Here is a 15,941-nt window from a genome sequence, read left to right on the forward strand (position 1 = left end):
TTTTTCACTAATTGATAAAATTTAATTATTAATATTTTATTATAATTATATGAGTAATTAATTTATTACAAAACACATGAAAATGCCAAATGCATCATGAAAGACTTAATTACTAGGCATTTTTGACCGAGCTATTAGGCTTTTTAAGGAATTCAATGACATAGTAATTGAAGGCGCAACACGCTACTCGAAAATCTTGAAAGCCAGCTCCTCTAGCTAATGCCTCGAATTCTTTTTGAGTTCGTTGTTTACCGCCTATGGTATAAGCCAACATTAAACAGTCCATTTGAACTGCTCCCTTTGTCGCTAGGCTGTTGTCCGGTGCCTCCGGAAGTATGTATTCTACAATTATAACTTTTCCATTCTCCGGCAGCGCATTGTAACAGGTTTCAAGAAACTTTACGCAGTTTTCGTCGCTCCAGTTATGGCATATGCTCTGCAACATCACATGCAAATGTGTTAAAATATCACTTTATTTTTATAATTTTATGACTTCTAACTTTCTACTGTGTAATACTCTATTTCAATGTGAATTAAAAAAGTTTGCATAATTGTTTAGATATTCATATCTTCGACCAAAATGATAGATATATCCTTAAAAATTTGTGATAATATGATACGGCAACTTTGTAGTTTGTCACAAATATATCAACCGTCATCTTAAACCTATTTTTGAGAATTATTATTATAGTTAATGATTTAATTTTTATTTGATGAATGATTATTTTATATAATTGATTTTTATCTCAATTTACAAAGAGTTATGTGAGTTTAAACTAAAGTTTATGTGCTTGAAAATAGATTTAAATTGGAGGTTGAATATATTTATCATAAATTATAGAATTAAAAAAGATAGATTGTCAGGAATTGATTATAAAGATGTATTTTCCATTTCGGTAAAAAAATGTGGATAAATATAATTATTTTGCTAATAAATTTAAAAAATAGTCAAATAAATGTCAATCTTTAAAATTTTTTAAAAAAGGGGAAATTGAAGTTTTTATTTAGGTTTGCAAATAAATAAAAGTTAAATTTATATTGGCTAGGACTTAGGACAAACATAAAGATATAATAGCTATATTAGCTCCCGAATTTTTTGAAGTCTCTTAACAAAAAAAAAAAAAGGCTTAATGCCTTAAAAAACCCCGACCTTTCATCCCTTTTTCAATCCTACCCTAATGTTGAAAATTTGTCAATTTTATCCCATTTTAAATTTTTTCATTTCAATTGTACCCTGAAGTATAAAATTAACATTTATTTATTTGACAAAAGTTCAAAAAAAATCTTCAAAAATGATCAATTTAATATAAAAAGTTAATGTAATGCAAAAAGGATTAATTTAGAGAATTTTTGTCAAATAAAAAAAAGGTCAGTTTTATGCTTTAGGGTACAATTGAAAAGAAAAAAATACAAAATAGGGTAAAATTGACTGATATGCAACGTCAGGGTAGGATTGAAAAGAAGATGAAGTGTTAGGCCTAAGAAAAAAAACTAACCCATTTTAAGACTTCTAAAATATACATTTTTTGTTTAAAAATTCTTCAATTTTAAATTAGCTTTTCCGGACCCTATCTTCTCATTTTTGGTATTTATAGACTCTTCGGTGAGTGTCTTTGAACGGACATCCATCGAAGGACCTATAAATACGAAAAATGAAAAGATAGAGGCCAAAACGAGCTAATTGAAGTTGAGGGTTTTTATTTAAACAAAAAACATATATTTTAGAGGTCTTACAATGGTTTAATCAATATTTAAAAATAGCTATAAATTCATTTAAATATTATGTGGTTTTGATTTTTGACATAAAGGAATTTTTAGAAATTTTTAAATTTACTAACCAAACTTGACATAATTTGTTTAGAAATTCATATGATAGGACTCTTTAAAATGTAAATATTTTTATAATAAATTTTACATTAAAAGTTAAAGTGGCAAAATAGTTGTTAAATGAAGTTATCGCTTAATCTTTTTACTGGAGTCTCTTAAGAAAAATTAAAACTATAATATTGAATTCCAGTTTAATCATATCTAACTTACCAAAATAAAATAATAATGTAACATGTTATAGATTTATAAATTCTTAAATTCCAACAATTTATAAGAAACTAACCTTCAAGAAAATGGCATCTCCTTTAGGAACACTAACAAACATGTCTCCACCAACATGTTCCACTCCTACGGCCACCATTATTCATCAAAAGAATTATCATCTATGTTTTTTTTGAGAAATATAAAATAAATTCATAAATCTACAATATGATGAAACTGATTTGAATAAAATTACATTATAGTTTAACATAATAATTTCAGTTAAACCTTGTATATTTTTTGTTTACTTTGTTAATATTATTGGCATAAATTATAGAATTGTTTCACCAAATTCTAAATTTTAAAATGTCACATATCAAATTCTAACTTTTTACATTTTTATATTTTATAAGCGAAATATCTTTCTTGTATGTGGCATAGCGAGACGTTTGTATGACCAAATGGCATACACACGTATGAAAAAAAAACTACCGGAAAAGACATTGGTCTAAAAAATACAAAAACATGTAAAATTATGATTTGATATGTAACATTTTAAACTTTAGGATTAGATCGCTATAATATTTAAAAATTTTGAACTTCTCCAAAAATAAAAACCAAAATTCAAGAATCTAAGAAAAATAGTTTCCGTGCAACATTAAAAATTAAAAAAGAAAGCATAATCAATGAAAAGTATCCTTCTTTTTGAACTTTTTTTTATTTATGACCTAAACTTTTAAAATCGTCAATTTTAGTTTATTTTTAAATTTTGTGGTATTGGCAAAATAAATTTCAGTGTTTCACTTTTATATAGATTTAATCCCAACGTTTAAAAAGTTACGAATCAAATTCCAACCTTTTTTTTTTATTTTTGCAATTTGTAGAACCAACCAGTTTTTCGGCAGTTTTATCTCCTTTTTTAGATTACAAAATATAAAAACATGAAAGGTTAATTTTTTTTTTAAAAAAAATTCAAAACGTTAGGATTTAATATGTCAGGCTAATAATCACCCACGGCCCCTGACTTTAGGGGTACCTTACGACAAACCCCCTGATAAAAAAAAACGATCAGTAAACCCCCTAATCTTTGTGGCGGCGCTCGCTAAACCCCTTTTCGCATAAATTGACCAAAATACCCTTCAAAACTGTAAATAAATACAAACAAACCAGACAACTTCAATCTAACCACACTTAAAACCGACCCAATCAAATCAAACCAAACAAATCTAATCAAACCTAAATTTATTTAAAAATTAAATAAATAATTATTTTTAATTTAAATAAAAAAATAAAAAAAAAATACTTTTTTTAATTCATGCCGGTGAGCAGACCCACCGCGGTGGGTCTGCTGTGCAGCAGACCCACCGGCGTGGGTCTGCTCTTTGCAGCAGACCCACCGGCGCCGGTGGGTCTGCTGCAAATAGCAGACCCACCGTGGGTCTGCTTCAAAGAGCAGACCCGTGGTGGGTCTGCTCTTTGCAGCAGACCCACGCCGGTGGGTCTGCTGCACAGAGCAGACCCACCGGCCGGTGGGTCTGCTGCACAGCAGACCCACCGTGGTGGGTCTGCTCTCCGGTGAGCAGACCCACCGCGGTGGGTTTAAATTAATTTTAAAAAAAAAATTTAAATTAAAAATAATAATTATTATTTTTTAAAATTAAAGGAGTTATTATTTGGATAATTTTTTTTCCGGCAATGGACGGTGGTGGCCGGAAAAAACCGGCGGCGGCGGGTGAAAGTTTCGGTTGGATGGTTTGATTTAATTGAGTTGATTGGTGATTTAAGTATCATTTGGATGGTTTATATCTGATTTGGTTAGGTGAATGATTTTAGATTTGGTTAGATTAGGTTGGTTTGGTTTTTGTTATTGACCTTAGGGGTATTTTAGGTATTTTTGAAAAAATAAAGAGCTTGGGGCGGTTTTTTGGGGCGGTTTTAGGGTAAAAGGGGTTTAGCTGATCATTAGGTAAAGTTTAGGGGGTTTACGGCAGCTTTTTTTAGATCAGGGGGTTTAGCGTAAGATACCCCTAAAGTCAGGGGCCGTGGGTGATTATTAGCCAATATGTCAATACATGTATCTAATATGACTTTCACGTATACATAAAATTGAGATTCGTAACGTTTTAAACGTTGGGATAAAATCGTTATAATAGTGAAACGTTGGAATTTGTTTTGTATATACCCTTTTAAGTTTTAGTTCCAATGAGATATTTATTTAAATTGGAATGCAAAAATATTCAAATATATTCTTTATGTTTGAATTCTCGATGGTAAGATGCAAATTGAAATAATATAAAGGACATTATTTGATTATTTTTCTCACTATAATTTGAACAAATGGCTATAATGAAATATAAAAATTAACTAAAATTAACAATTTAAAAATTTAAACCATAAATAAAAATTGTCAAAAAGGAAAATATTTTTCAATAATTAAGCCAATAAAATAAATAAAGTATGTACCTGGATAAAAAGAAGCATTTTCGATGACATGAGGCAAATCAAAATTAATACCCTTAATAGAAGGGTATTTAGAGACGATCATATTAACTACGGCTCCGGTTCCACCACCAACATCAACAACCGAATTCAAACCCTCGAAACCTTTGTATGTCTCAAGAATGTTTTTCATGATTATTGTAGAGTGATTCGACATTCCTCTGTAGAAAACCTTATTAGATCTTGGACATGTTTTGTAATAATCGAAAGATGTCATTCCGTAAGCCTTGTTGAATGGAATGCCTCCATCAAGAATTGCGTCTTTCAAATGATACCTACATTTTTTTAACAAATGTTACCATTATTCATCTGCAGCTTCGTTTTATATATCAACAAATAATGTTACATACCGGGTTAACCAAATACGGGTCAACAATAGTCTATTTAGATATCAAAATCTAAAAAATATAAATTCAATTGTATCCCAGATTAAGTAGGTAAGCTACGGTTTAATCATAAGACTAGCGAAATTCAGTTTTCAAGATATAACTCAATACTGATGCTTTATGCGATCTCATTTTATCATGCTAACCCTTTCTCTTTTGCATAGCCACACTTCATAATATTTTTTTTATCTAATATTTTAAAATATTAAACAATTCTTATCAAACTTTTCAACAACGTCAATTTTAGTTAATTTTTAATATAAATATTTTAATTTTAGCCAATTATTTAAATTTCTCAAAAACAATACCAAATATTTTCATTTTAACCAAATTTAACCTTTTTTTCTTTGAAGAATACTTATAAGATTATTTGAAATAGCCATAATTGAAATAAATTAAAAAGATTTGATATATTTCTTATTAATTGGCTAAAACAAAAATGTACGTACTTATTGAAAATTGGCTAAAATTAGTGTTTTTAAAAGGTTTATTTAGAACAAATGTCTCTTGAATTGTTTTGGTAATTTAAGGCATTAATTCTATTTTTTTAGTATAGTCCTCTTTTACCATTACTTCTCTCTATGCGGATATAAAAAAATTAAAAATTAAAAATATGTCAATTCATCATTATAATTTTTTTTATATTTAGTTGTCTCTTCGTTAGTACAAATATAACCGAAAAAAATAAAACATAATAATAATAATCACTTACATTTATATTTATTTTTTAACTTTTTTATTAGAATACTACTTTATATATATTTTCAATTTAATAATTATTATCAATTAAAATTTAGAAATTTTGAGTTAAATTGTTGAAACATAAGTTTTTTGTGAAGCTAGTTTGATTTCCGTTCCAATTCTAAAAAAATTGCAATTAACATTATGCTCACAAATTAAGAAATGGCTCCCCTCAAATTTAGTCTCCTTCCATTTTTTAAATTGACTAGAGTTAGAATACTAATTAAAATAAATTACTTATAATATTATATTAAGATAATTATTTCGAGTATTAATTAAAATTAACTACTTTAATTATTATTATTCTAATTATTAATTAATCAACAAAAATTCTAATTAAAATAAACTACTTTTATAAATTAATATGTTAATTACAATTTGATATATTTTATTTATATTCTAAGATAAATTATTTTTAATTAATTATTATTCTAATTTTTTTAATATATATCTAAATACAATTAATTATATAAATTATTATTAATTAAATATAAACATAACTACCCTATTTTATTATTATTATTATTATTAAATCGTAGTTTTACTGCTGTGGACCGGCTTTTATAAAGCACTTTTGGACAGTAGCTATTACTGGGATCCAATTCGATAATGAAATTCTTCAAGCAATGATCTTATCTACGTAATTTCTCTTGATGCGATATAAAATACGACTTTCGAGAGTCATTTAGCCCTTTAACATCTTCTCTCAAAATTGGCGAGGGGACTAAACAGGATTTCACTGAAGAAGATCCTTTTTTTTTCCTTTTTTCGAAGAAAAAGAGGATCTGGACAAAATCGATGAATCGGAAGAGATAAAACGGAAGGATGAATTTCATTTTTACTTTAAAGAGACATGCTACAAAAAAAAGACCATTATATGAAACTTTTTATCTGAGTGGGAATCAAAAAAATTCAAAGTTCGTCATACTATAAGCCCACGTGTGAAACACATAGAGCGATACCAGTAGATAAAAAAAATGGAAAAAATTGTAAACTGATGAAGAATATATAGATAATAATTACCAGCTCTCCATGAAAACTTTATCCTGATTCATGAGACAAAGAGCAGCAATAGAGACACCATCTTCATTCTTTATCAAGAATTTGCAAACTGGACCCAAACCATAAACCCTCTCAACTTCACCATCACCAAGAGTTCTTAAAGAACAAGTGAGAACATTGTAGCAAGCCAGAAGCCGCAAGATGCGGTCCAACATGACCGGCGCATCAGGGTTCGTTGCGGGTAACTGGGAAGCGAGATCAGCCGGCGAAAGAAGTGCCGACGGACCGGCTTTCGCCATGATTTCAAGTAAGTCAAGCTCAATGGCGGATTTAAGAACCATCGGTAGTACTGATGCACTTGCGAGTTGCATAGCAAATAGGTTGGCTTCTTCATCTGAAACTTGTGTTGGTGTTATTTGAGTTTCACCGATTGATCCCATTTCTTCCTTTTCTGTTTTTAGAGAATTGATAAAGAAAATGTGTATATTAAAAAGAAATCCTAAGATGTCTGCAATGTGGAGCGGTGGAGAATATATATATAGCATTGAGAAGTTGGACCAAAAATACATTTTCTACTTATTACTAATATGCCATTAATTTTATGTTTAAATTTTTTTAGCTTTAAGACTTTCATTTTCCCTTTATTTGAGAACCCTCACTACTGCACAAAAATAGAGTTATACGTGTAGAACAAATTTCCTTTCTAACTTCATCAGGTGTCATGAAAAATGTACATGCATATTTAGAGACAACCCGCTTATGCATATTGTGCCGCATCATATTTATATTTCATAAAAAAACGCCACATGTTATAAAACCTAACAATATAGAGCATAAAAAACAACGAGTTATAACCAATATTTTTAACCGGACCGGGAAACGAACCGACTTCATCGGAGACTCACGGTTTGACTAATTTAACCGAGTTGGATCGAATTTTTTAATTTTAATAAATACAAATGATTTAAATTAAAATACCTAATCTTTTAAATAAAAAAATATTTATATAAAATTATTTTAAATTTTTATTATAAAAAATATAATTGTAAGTGATCAATGTTTAAAAATATATAGAATAATTAATTTTTATTAAAAGAAATAATCTTTTTCATTATTAATTAAATTAAAATTATATAATTAAAAGTTATACATAAAAAATACAATGGTATATTTAATTAAAATTAATTATTAATTTTGTGAAGTATAATAATAATTGATCAATATTTATATAAAAAAATTATTGTATAAAAACTTTTTTTTTAAAAAGTAATTATTAATTTCAGTAGTTAAATTTAATAAATCAAAATGTAATAAAATATTTAAATAAACTATATATATTAAATTTTATTATGTGAAATTAATTAATAATAATAAATATTTTAAAAATATATAGAATAATTAATGTGTATAAGAGAAAGGAAAAAAATGTACTACAAGAGAGAGAAAAAAGAAAGTGTTGTGTAAGAAAGAGAAAAATAAATGTGTTGTGTCAAATATTGACACATGTGTAGGGACAACGAATTGAAAAAAAAAATGACTTTTCCACTCACTTTTTTAAAATACCGGATTCATCCAGTTTTGGTCAGAAACCAAATTTTTCCGATTCAACCCAATTTTTGACTGGTTTTTTAACTATGAGATTTTTACCCGTAACCGGATTAGATGCTCGACCAGTTCCCGATTAATCTGGTTCGACCGGCCGGTTTGGTTTTCAAAACATTGGATATAGCTCAAATAAAATAAGCAATAGATAGCAAACTGTCAATGTTTGTATTTAATTTCTCTCACAAATGTTTGTTAAATAAATACCGTAGGGTATATTTAAATTAATTTATATTTTTTCATCACTTTTTATTCATTTTTTGATTTCAATCTTCAACTCCTGCTCATGTTCTTCTTTCCCCCTCTAGTGAATTACCCCTTCCGTTTTTACTTAGATTTCGCTTTTAGGTAAATTACTAGGATTAAGAAAATACTTCTTTTGTCTTAAATTACAAAAAAAATTAGTTTAACCTATTTATAAAAATTACTGTTGAAATGATTAATTTTAAAATAGAGTTACTAACCCCACTATTGGATGATTTATTCTTGAAAATTGAACTAACATTTATTGAAGTAATTTAATAAAAATGTTAAATTTGAAAGAATATTGTAAATACCTCATGAAAATCCTAAAGTGACAACTACTGATAGACAAAAATATTTGTCTAAAGTGACAACTAAAGAAAACTGTCACGACCCAATTTCGTAGATCGTGACCGGCGTTAGGATATGGGAGTGGTAGCTCCGAAATCCGTAGCTAGCCTCGTAGATAACATACAAATACATAACATGCATAAAACACTACTCGGGAGCAACCGAGACTCCAATTTAAAACTAACAATTCATATAAACAATATAATTCAACAACAATAAAACCAAAATCTCGACACAATCCAACAACATGCCAAGTATATAAAAAAAATTCAAATCCAAAGTAATAACATATCATTATGCATAAAACAACATTCAGACTAATCTGACAACAGCAGTCTAAAATAATAAAGACATAACTAATACTACTGCGATCTAAGAGTTTTAAATAAGTTTGACATTTTTATTTAAAACAAAAAATAAACCTTCAAAGAATCAATCAAAATGGAGATCCACTATTCAGTCAAAACTGTAAACCTGAAAATGGTTTAACAACGAGGTCAGATATAATGAGATGAGTTCATACGACTGATAGAAGTAGAAATACTCCTATTTTCTAGGTACTCTCAGGTCTTTTTATTGCATATTTAATGTCGAAATCATGTTAGTTTTGGTTCTTATTGTTATGTCCAAGTATTTCAGGTACATGCACGTAAATGGATGGTTTTGGAGCTTATTAGAGCGATTTTGGACTTACGAGAGAGCCGGGAAGCGTTTGGAGCTTATTTACATTTATTAAGGGAAAAACCTTTATGTATTTAACATTATGGAATAAGTATTGAATCAATCCCAAAGTAGGTGTGACGAATCAACACCGAATCCCAAAATAGACGGGAATAAGTCCTCGTCGATTCAAAGTAGGCGAGACGTCTCTACGCCGATTCCAAAGTAATTACCTCGTGCACACAGTCTCGATGATACCCATCGAGTGGCTCGTTTTAATCCAGATCCATACTGATTCGAAAACCAGTTCGAAAACATTTATATAATAAAACATACAATTTACTTAATAAATCGGTAAATAGCAATATAAACTCACTGCTTACTAATCCACGTGAAAACTCCTAGCAAGCAACCTAACCCTGGTTCGACTCGGAAACACGAGCAGCTGACGAGTCTAATAAAACATAAATAGGAATCAAAATCAATCCTAACTCTTAAGGAGTACTAGATGCCATATATGATTAGCACAACACAAGCCAAAGTATAACCACATATAGAGTAATCACACAACTCAAACAATCGCCAAAATCAAATAACAGTTAAGTCTTATTGAGTTCTCACTTTTAAAACATATTCCGGAAGCCATTTAAATAACTTAGTTCAATACATGAAAACTAAGTTAAAATCCCAAATTAGTGAGTTAGCCGAGTTACCACAACTAAAGCTTACCCTCACATATCGGGTGATCCAAGTCTAATCTGATTCAAACATTTTACCAACATATAAATTAAAGTTTAAAAGTCTAAAAAACCTTTTAACAAATTCAAATACTCATTTAAAAATAATGGAACTCAATATGAAAATCGATTATACGGATACATGATATAAAATCAAATAATTCAGATTAAATGAATTAAATAAGTCAGATTAAATTAATCAATAAAATTTAGAACACAAATATAATATAACTGTTCTTATAATTTGAAAGGGATTAAATCTGTTTTCAGAATTATTATTTTTGAAAGAATAAAAATAACTATACCGAGAATTAAGAAAAAGAACGCCAATATTTTTTGTGTCCTCTATGATATGTGTAGAGGTTACATATTCACCTAAATAAAAAGAAAAGTAAGCTTAACCAAATTGTTGTACCAACATCCAAACTAAATATAAACAAGAGTATCGTTAAAAACCGTGCCATGAAAAAAAATTCAAAACAAAAGCGATTAAACATAACATCAAAAGTATAATTACCCAATAACAATTCTAAAAATTATTATTTGTCCAAAAAATATACTCCTAGTAGAACAAGTGAGAAAAAAAATTATATCTTCAAATGAAGAATCAATTTTGAATAACACGGCCATAATTTTATGTCTTTTTTTTGTTGTATTTGTTATTGTATATAGATAAAAAAAAAATAGTTAAGAGTTTTTTATATACGCTTAGCTAAATTAGGGTTTTATTTAAAATACATAAAATTCTAACATTAGTCCTTATCTTGATATTATCCTTATTTTACTTTACTTTATTAATAATATTATCATTATTATTATTATTATTATTATTATTATTATTATTATTATTATTTTACTTTATTTTATTCATATTGTTATTATTATTATATTATTTTATTCTACTTTATTAACATTATTATTATCTTACTTTATTTTAGGGTGGCGATATTTCCGGAGCAAATTTTGATATTGCCAGAGCAATTTTTAAAATTTGGACATTGCTATCCTTTTATAATTATTCAACTATTTTCTTCTTTTTAATTTACTACTATTTTTATTCTAAAAAAATAGCAATGTCCAAATTTTAAGGGTTTTCATAGGCAATATAAAAAGGAACCATATGAATTTCCCTAAAAAAATTGTTATCCCTTTTAAGTAGAATTTTTAAGTTTTTGTTATTCAAATAGTTTTGTAATATTAAATTCCAAGATGTTAATAAAAAAATTAAAAACCATAAGTATAAGTTTCCTGAATGAGTAGAGAAACATTTTTCTGGATTTTAACATAAATTTTATCAAAGTGTCACTTATTGCTTTTTAGTTATATATGGAATGTTTTTATGTTATTAATTCTTTTAGGGAAATCCATATGGAATTTTTTTATGTTGTTAATGATGAATCATCGTTTTGATTACTTCTAAAAAAAGACAACCAATTTAAAAACAAAAATAGTAAACTAAAAAGAAGAAAATAGTTGACTAATTATATCAAATTTGTAAAAATGAACTTTTATTGATTAAAATTCAAGATTACAAAGCAAAGAGATCAAGTCTCTTATTTATACTAAATGGCTCATAAGTAACTGCCATTCTGTTACAAGCCTAACAAACACACATTTCACTCTTCAACCAATCAAAAAAGAGCATAAGAAATGCGTGGGATGCCAACTGGATATGAGCTGGATGTGAGCTGTCATGAGCTGGCTTAATCTGCAAGCAATGCTGACTGGAAAGAAGCTGCTGACTTGGAGCTGCTGACTTGGAAGAATAGAGAAGCTGCAATACCCTCCCTCAAGCTGGAGTATACAGGTCCTGTAACTGCAGCTTGCTAATTGCAGAAATGAAATCATGAGGAGGTAGTGGCTTGGTAAAGCAATCAGCCACTTGATTAGAGCTATCAACAGGAAGAAGATGTATTAATCCAGAAAGCATCTTGTCCCTGATAATGTGGCAATCAATTTCAATGTGCTTAGATCTTTCATGAAAAACTGGATTGTGTGCCAGTTGAATAGCAGAGCTATTATCACAATACACTTGAGCAGGAAGCATCACAGGTTGAATCAAATCTGTGAAAAGATAAGCCAACCATTGAAGTTCACATGTAAGACTGGCCAAAGCTCTATATTCTGCTTCTGAACTAGAACGAGAAACAGTGGTCTGCTTTTTGGACTTCCATGAGATCAGTGAACTACCAAGGAAAACACAATAACCAGAAACAGATCTTCTGGTGTCTGGACATGAAGCCCAATCAGAATCTGAAAAACCTTGTAGTGTCAAAGCTGATTTTGATCCAAAAAAGATTCCTTTGCCAGGAGAACCTTTTAAGTACTTTAAGACTCTAGTAACAGCTTTGGAATGTGCATGTGTAGGACAGTCTAAGAACTGACTAAGCTGTTGTACTGCAAATGAGATATCAGGTCTTGTATGGCAAAGATATAAAAGTTTGCCAACTAACCTTCTATAAGCAGTATTGTCTGATAATAGATCAGTAGAGTCTTTAATCAGTTTGTGAGAATTCAGCATTGGTGTAGGAGCAGGCTTGCAGTCTGTCAAACCATTTTCAGAAAGTAAATCCAGGACATACTTTCTTTGTGAAAGATTAATACCAATGTCTGATCTAGCAACCTCAAGCCCTAAAAAGAACTTCAAGGAACCAAGATCTTTGATGCTAAACTGATCATGTAAGAATGACTTGATATCTTTAATTGCAGACAAAGAAGAAGAAGCAATTATAACATCATCCACATAGATTAACAGAGCTGTGAAATCACCAGGATTTTGTCTGATAAAGAGAGATGGATCTGTTGCTGATGTTTTGAAGCCATGTTCATGTAATGCTGAGGTCAATTTTGCATGCCATTGCCTGCTGGCCTGCTTCAAGCCATAAAGAGATTTCTGCAATTTGCAGACTTTGTTATGATTAGACTGATCATTGAAACCAGGTGGAAATTTCATATAAACCTCTTCATCAAGATCACCATGCAAAAAAGCATTGTTGATGTCTAATTGATGGAGGTGCCACTTGTTAACTGCTGATAAAGATAATAAAACCCTTATAGTAGTCATCTTAGCCACTGGTGAGAAAGTTTCTGTGTAATCAAGTCCTTCCTGCTGAGTATAACCCTTAGCAACTAACCTTGCTTTGCACCTCTCTATTTCCCCATTGGACTTGTATTTGACCTTGTATACCCACTTACAACAAATAGGTTGTTTATCAGAAGGTAAGTCTGTAATAACCCATGTATGATTGTCCTGTAGAGCAGCAATTTCTTTGGACATTGCTTCTTGCCAACAAGGAAACTTTAGAGCCTCATTATAAGTCTTAGGTTCTGAAATGGCTGAAACAGATAGACAGAATTGCTTGTGAGCAGCAGAAAGCCTGTTATAAGAAATGACAGAAGAGATAGAATGAGGAGTGGTAGTATGAGGTAAAGTCAAAGAATAATCTTTCAAGTGAGCTGGAATAGTAGTAGTTCTCTGAGATCTTCTTAAAACTGGAAAATCAGTTTCTTGAAAGACAGGAGTAGAATGAGAACTAGGAAGAGGAGCTGCATTCCAGGTATTTGTAGATGGAAGAGATGGTGAAGGTGGTGAAGGTGAAGAAGCTGGAGTATAAGAATTTGCAGGTAATGAAAGATAATCCAGATCAAGTATAGAATCTGGATTGGATACTGTGGTGGGGACTGACACTGAAAAAGGGAATATTTGTTCATAGAAATGGACATCTCTAGAAATGAAGGTTTTTTTTGTAACTATATCATACATGATATATCCCTTAGTGTTAGCAGGATAACCAAGGAATGCACATTTCATAGCTCTTGCATCAAATTTCAACTTATGAGACTCAGTAACTGTGGCAAAAGAGAGGCAACCAAACACCCTTAAGAAAGAATAGTCTGGTGCTTTATCATACAGTCTCATGTATGGTGTAGTATTTTGAATGACAGGAGAAGGAATCCTGTTGATTAAGAATACAGCATGAGTCACACAATAGGACCAAAACCTCATAGGCATGTTAGACTGAAATCTAAGGGCTCTAGCAACATTTAGAATGTGCTGATGCTTCCTTTCAACCACACTGTTTTGTTGTGGAGTATGCACACAACTTGTCTGATGCACAATGCCAAATCTGCTGTAAAATTCTGGACAAGAGAACTCCATCCCATTATCAGTCCTTATTATCTTGATTGTCTTGTCAAACTGTGTTTGAACATGTGTCACAAGGCTAAGAAGAATTCCCCTGGTCTCAGATTTATTCTTCATTAGGAACAACCATGTGTATCTTGAGTGATCATCAACAACTGTGAGAAAATATCTGTAGCCTTGTATGGAAGTAACAGAAACTGGACCCCAAATATCCACATGAAGCAGATCAAAAATAGACTTACTCACAGAAGAGCTAATAGGAAAAGGCATTCTCTTTTGTTTAGCTAAATGACATACATCACAAGCATGCAAATTTGAATCATTGACATGAGATTCAATTTGCTTTATTAATTTTAATCTGGCATGAGATAAGTGCCCAAGTCTATTATGCCAAAGATCTGAAATAGAACTTGTACTCTTATTCTTAGCTACACTATTACATTTAGAATCTACTATATGATCTTGTAGCAAAATGTAAAGCCCCTCTTGCTTCTTAGCTAAGCCAATCATTGTCCATGAAATCAATTCCTGGATAAAACAAGAATTCTGATGAAGAATCAAAGTAACCCTTGGATCATCTGTCAACTTACTTGCAGAGATCAAGTTAAAGCTGAACTCAGGAACATGAAGCACATTGTACAAAATCAATTTCTCAGATAAATGTACAATTCCTATGTTTTCAACTTGAATAAGCTGGCCAGTGGGAAGTTTAACATGCACATTTTTGACAGCTTGATAAGAATGAAAGAAGGATAAATTACAGACTATATGGTCTGTTGCTCCTGTGTCTAAAATCCACTTATTTTTGTATGATACTGAAGTAAAGAGGCAATGAGAAATACCTTCATTTATATCAGTAGATGATGGTTTAAAATCAGCAGATAATGCAGATGGTTGCAGATTTGTGGATAAGGCATTAACATGTGAAGTGCAGCCATTTGAAGAAACACCAGAAGCACCTGGCAAATCTTGTTGAATCAACTGCATTAACTTTTGACATTGTTCTGCTGAAAAAGGAAATACTGTTCCTGAAGGAGAAAAAGAAACCGCATTGTCATTGGCATTATTTACTTCAGTAGAGTTAGATCCTGCAAACTCCACAGCATTTGAATAAGAACCATCAGTCTTGAATTTGGATTGGTAACTTGGTTGATAGCCTGGAGGATAACCATGTTTCATGTAGCATATATCAACTGTGTGCCCTGTGTTTCCACAATAAGAACACAACTTAGGTTTCATTCCTGGAGAATAAAAGGTACTGAACCTTTTATTGTTATTTCCTCTATAAAACCCTCTTCCTCTAGCAAAACACACACTTGGTTCATGATTAAAACCAGATTGCTCTTCTGTTTCCTCATATTCACAATTATTTTGCTGTGTTTGACCTTTTGTAAACATTACATTTGATTCTGCCAAATTTCTCAGGTTAGTGTTCCCAGCTAGCTGCCTCTCACTTTGGATCACTAACTGAAAAACTTTGTTGATAGGAGGAAGAGGTTCAGTCATTAAAATCTGCTGCCTGACATTGCTGAACTGATCATTTAGTCC

General features: G+C 30.3%; 1 protein-coding gene across 1 annotated transcript; it reads right to left on the reverse strand.

Annotated features, from left to right (window-relative positions):
• On the reverse strand, nucleotides 1–7,214 carry LOC126686904 (caffeic acid 3-O-methyltransferase-like). The gene is made up of 4 exons (XM_050381194.2): nucleotides 6,678–7,214; nucleotides 4,492–4,802; nucleotides 2,111–2,175; nucleotides 1–436 (listed from the first exon to the last, which is right to left on the reverse strand). The coding sequence occupies exons 1-4, from the start codon at nucleotides 7,199–7,201 to the stop codon at nucleotides 113–115; spliced, it is 1,224 nt and encodes a 407-aa protein (XP_050237151.1). The 5' UTR covers nucleotides 7,202–7,214; the 3' UTR covers nucleotides 1–112.
• Between the last annotated feature and the right edge of the window lie 8,727 nt (nucleotides 7,215–15,941).

Source organism: Mercurialis annua, linkage group LG6 (genome assembly GCF_937616625.2).
Source record: "Mercurialis annua linkage group LG6, ddMerAnnu1.2, whole genome shotgun sequence".
Taxonomy (NCBI): Eukaryota; Viridiplantae; Streptophyta; class Magnoliopsida; order Malpighiales; family Euphorbiaceae; genus Mercurialis; species Mercurialis annua.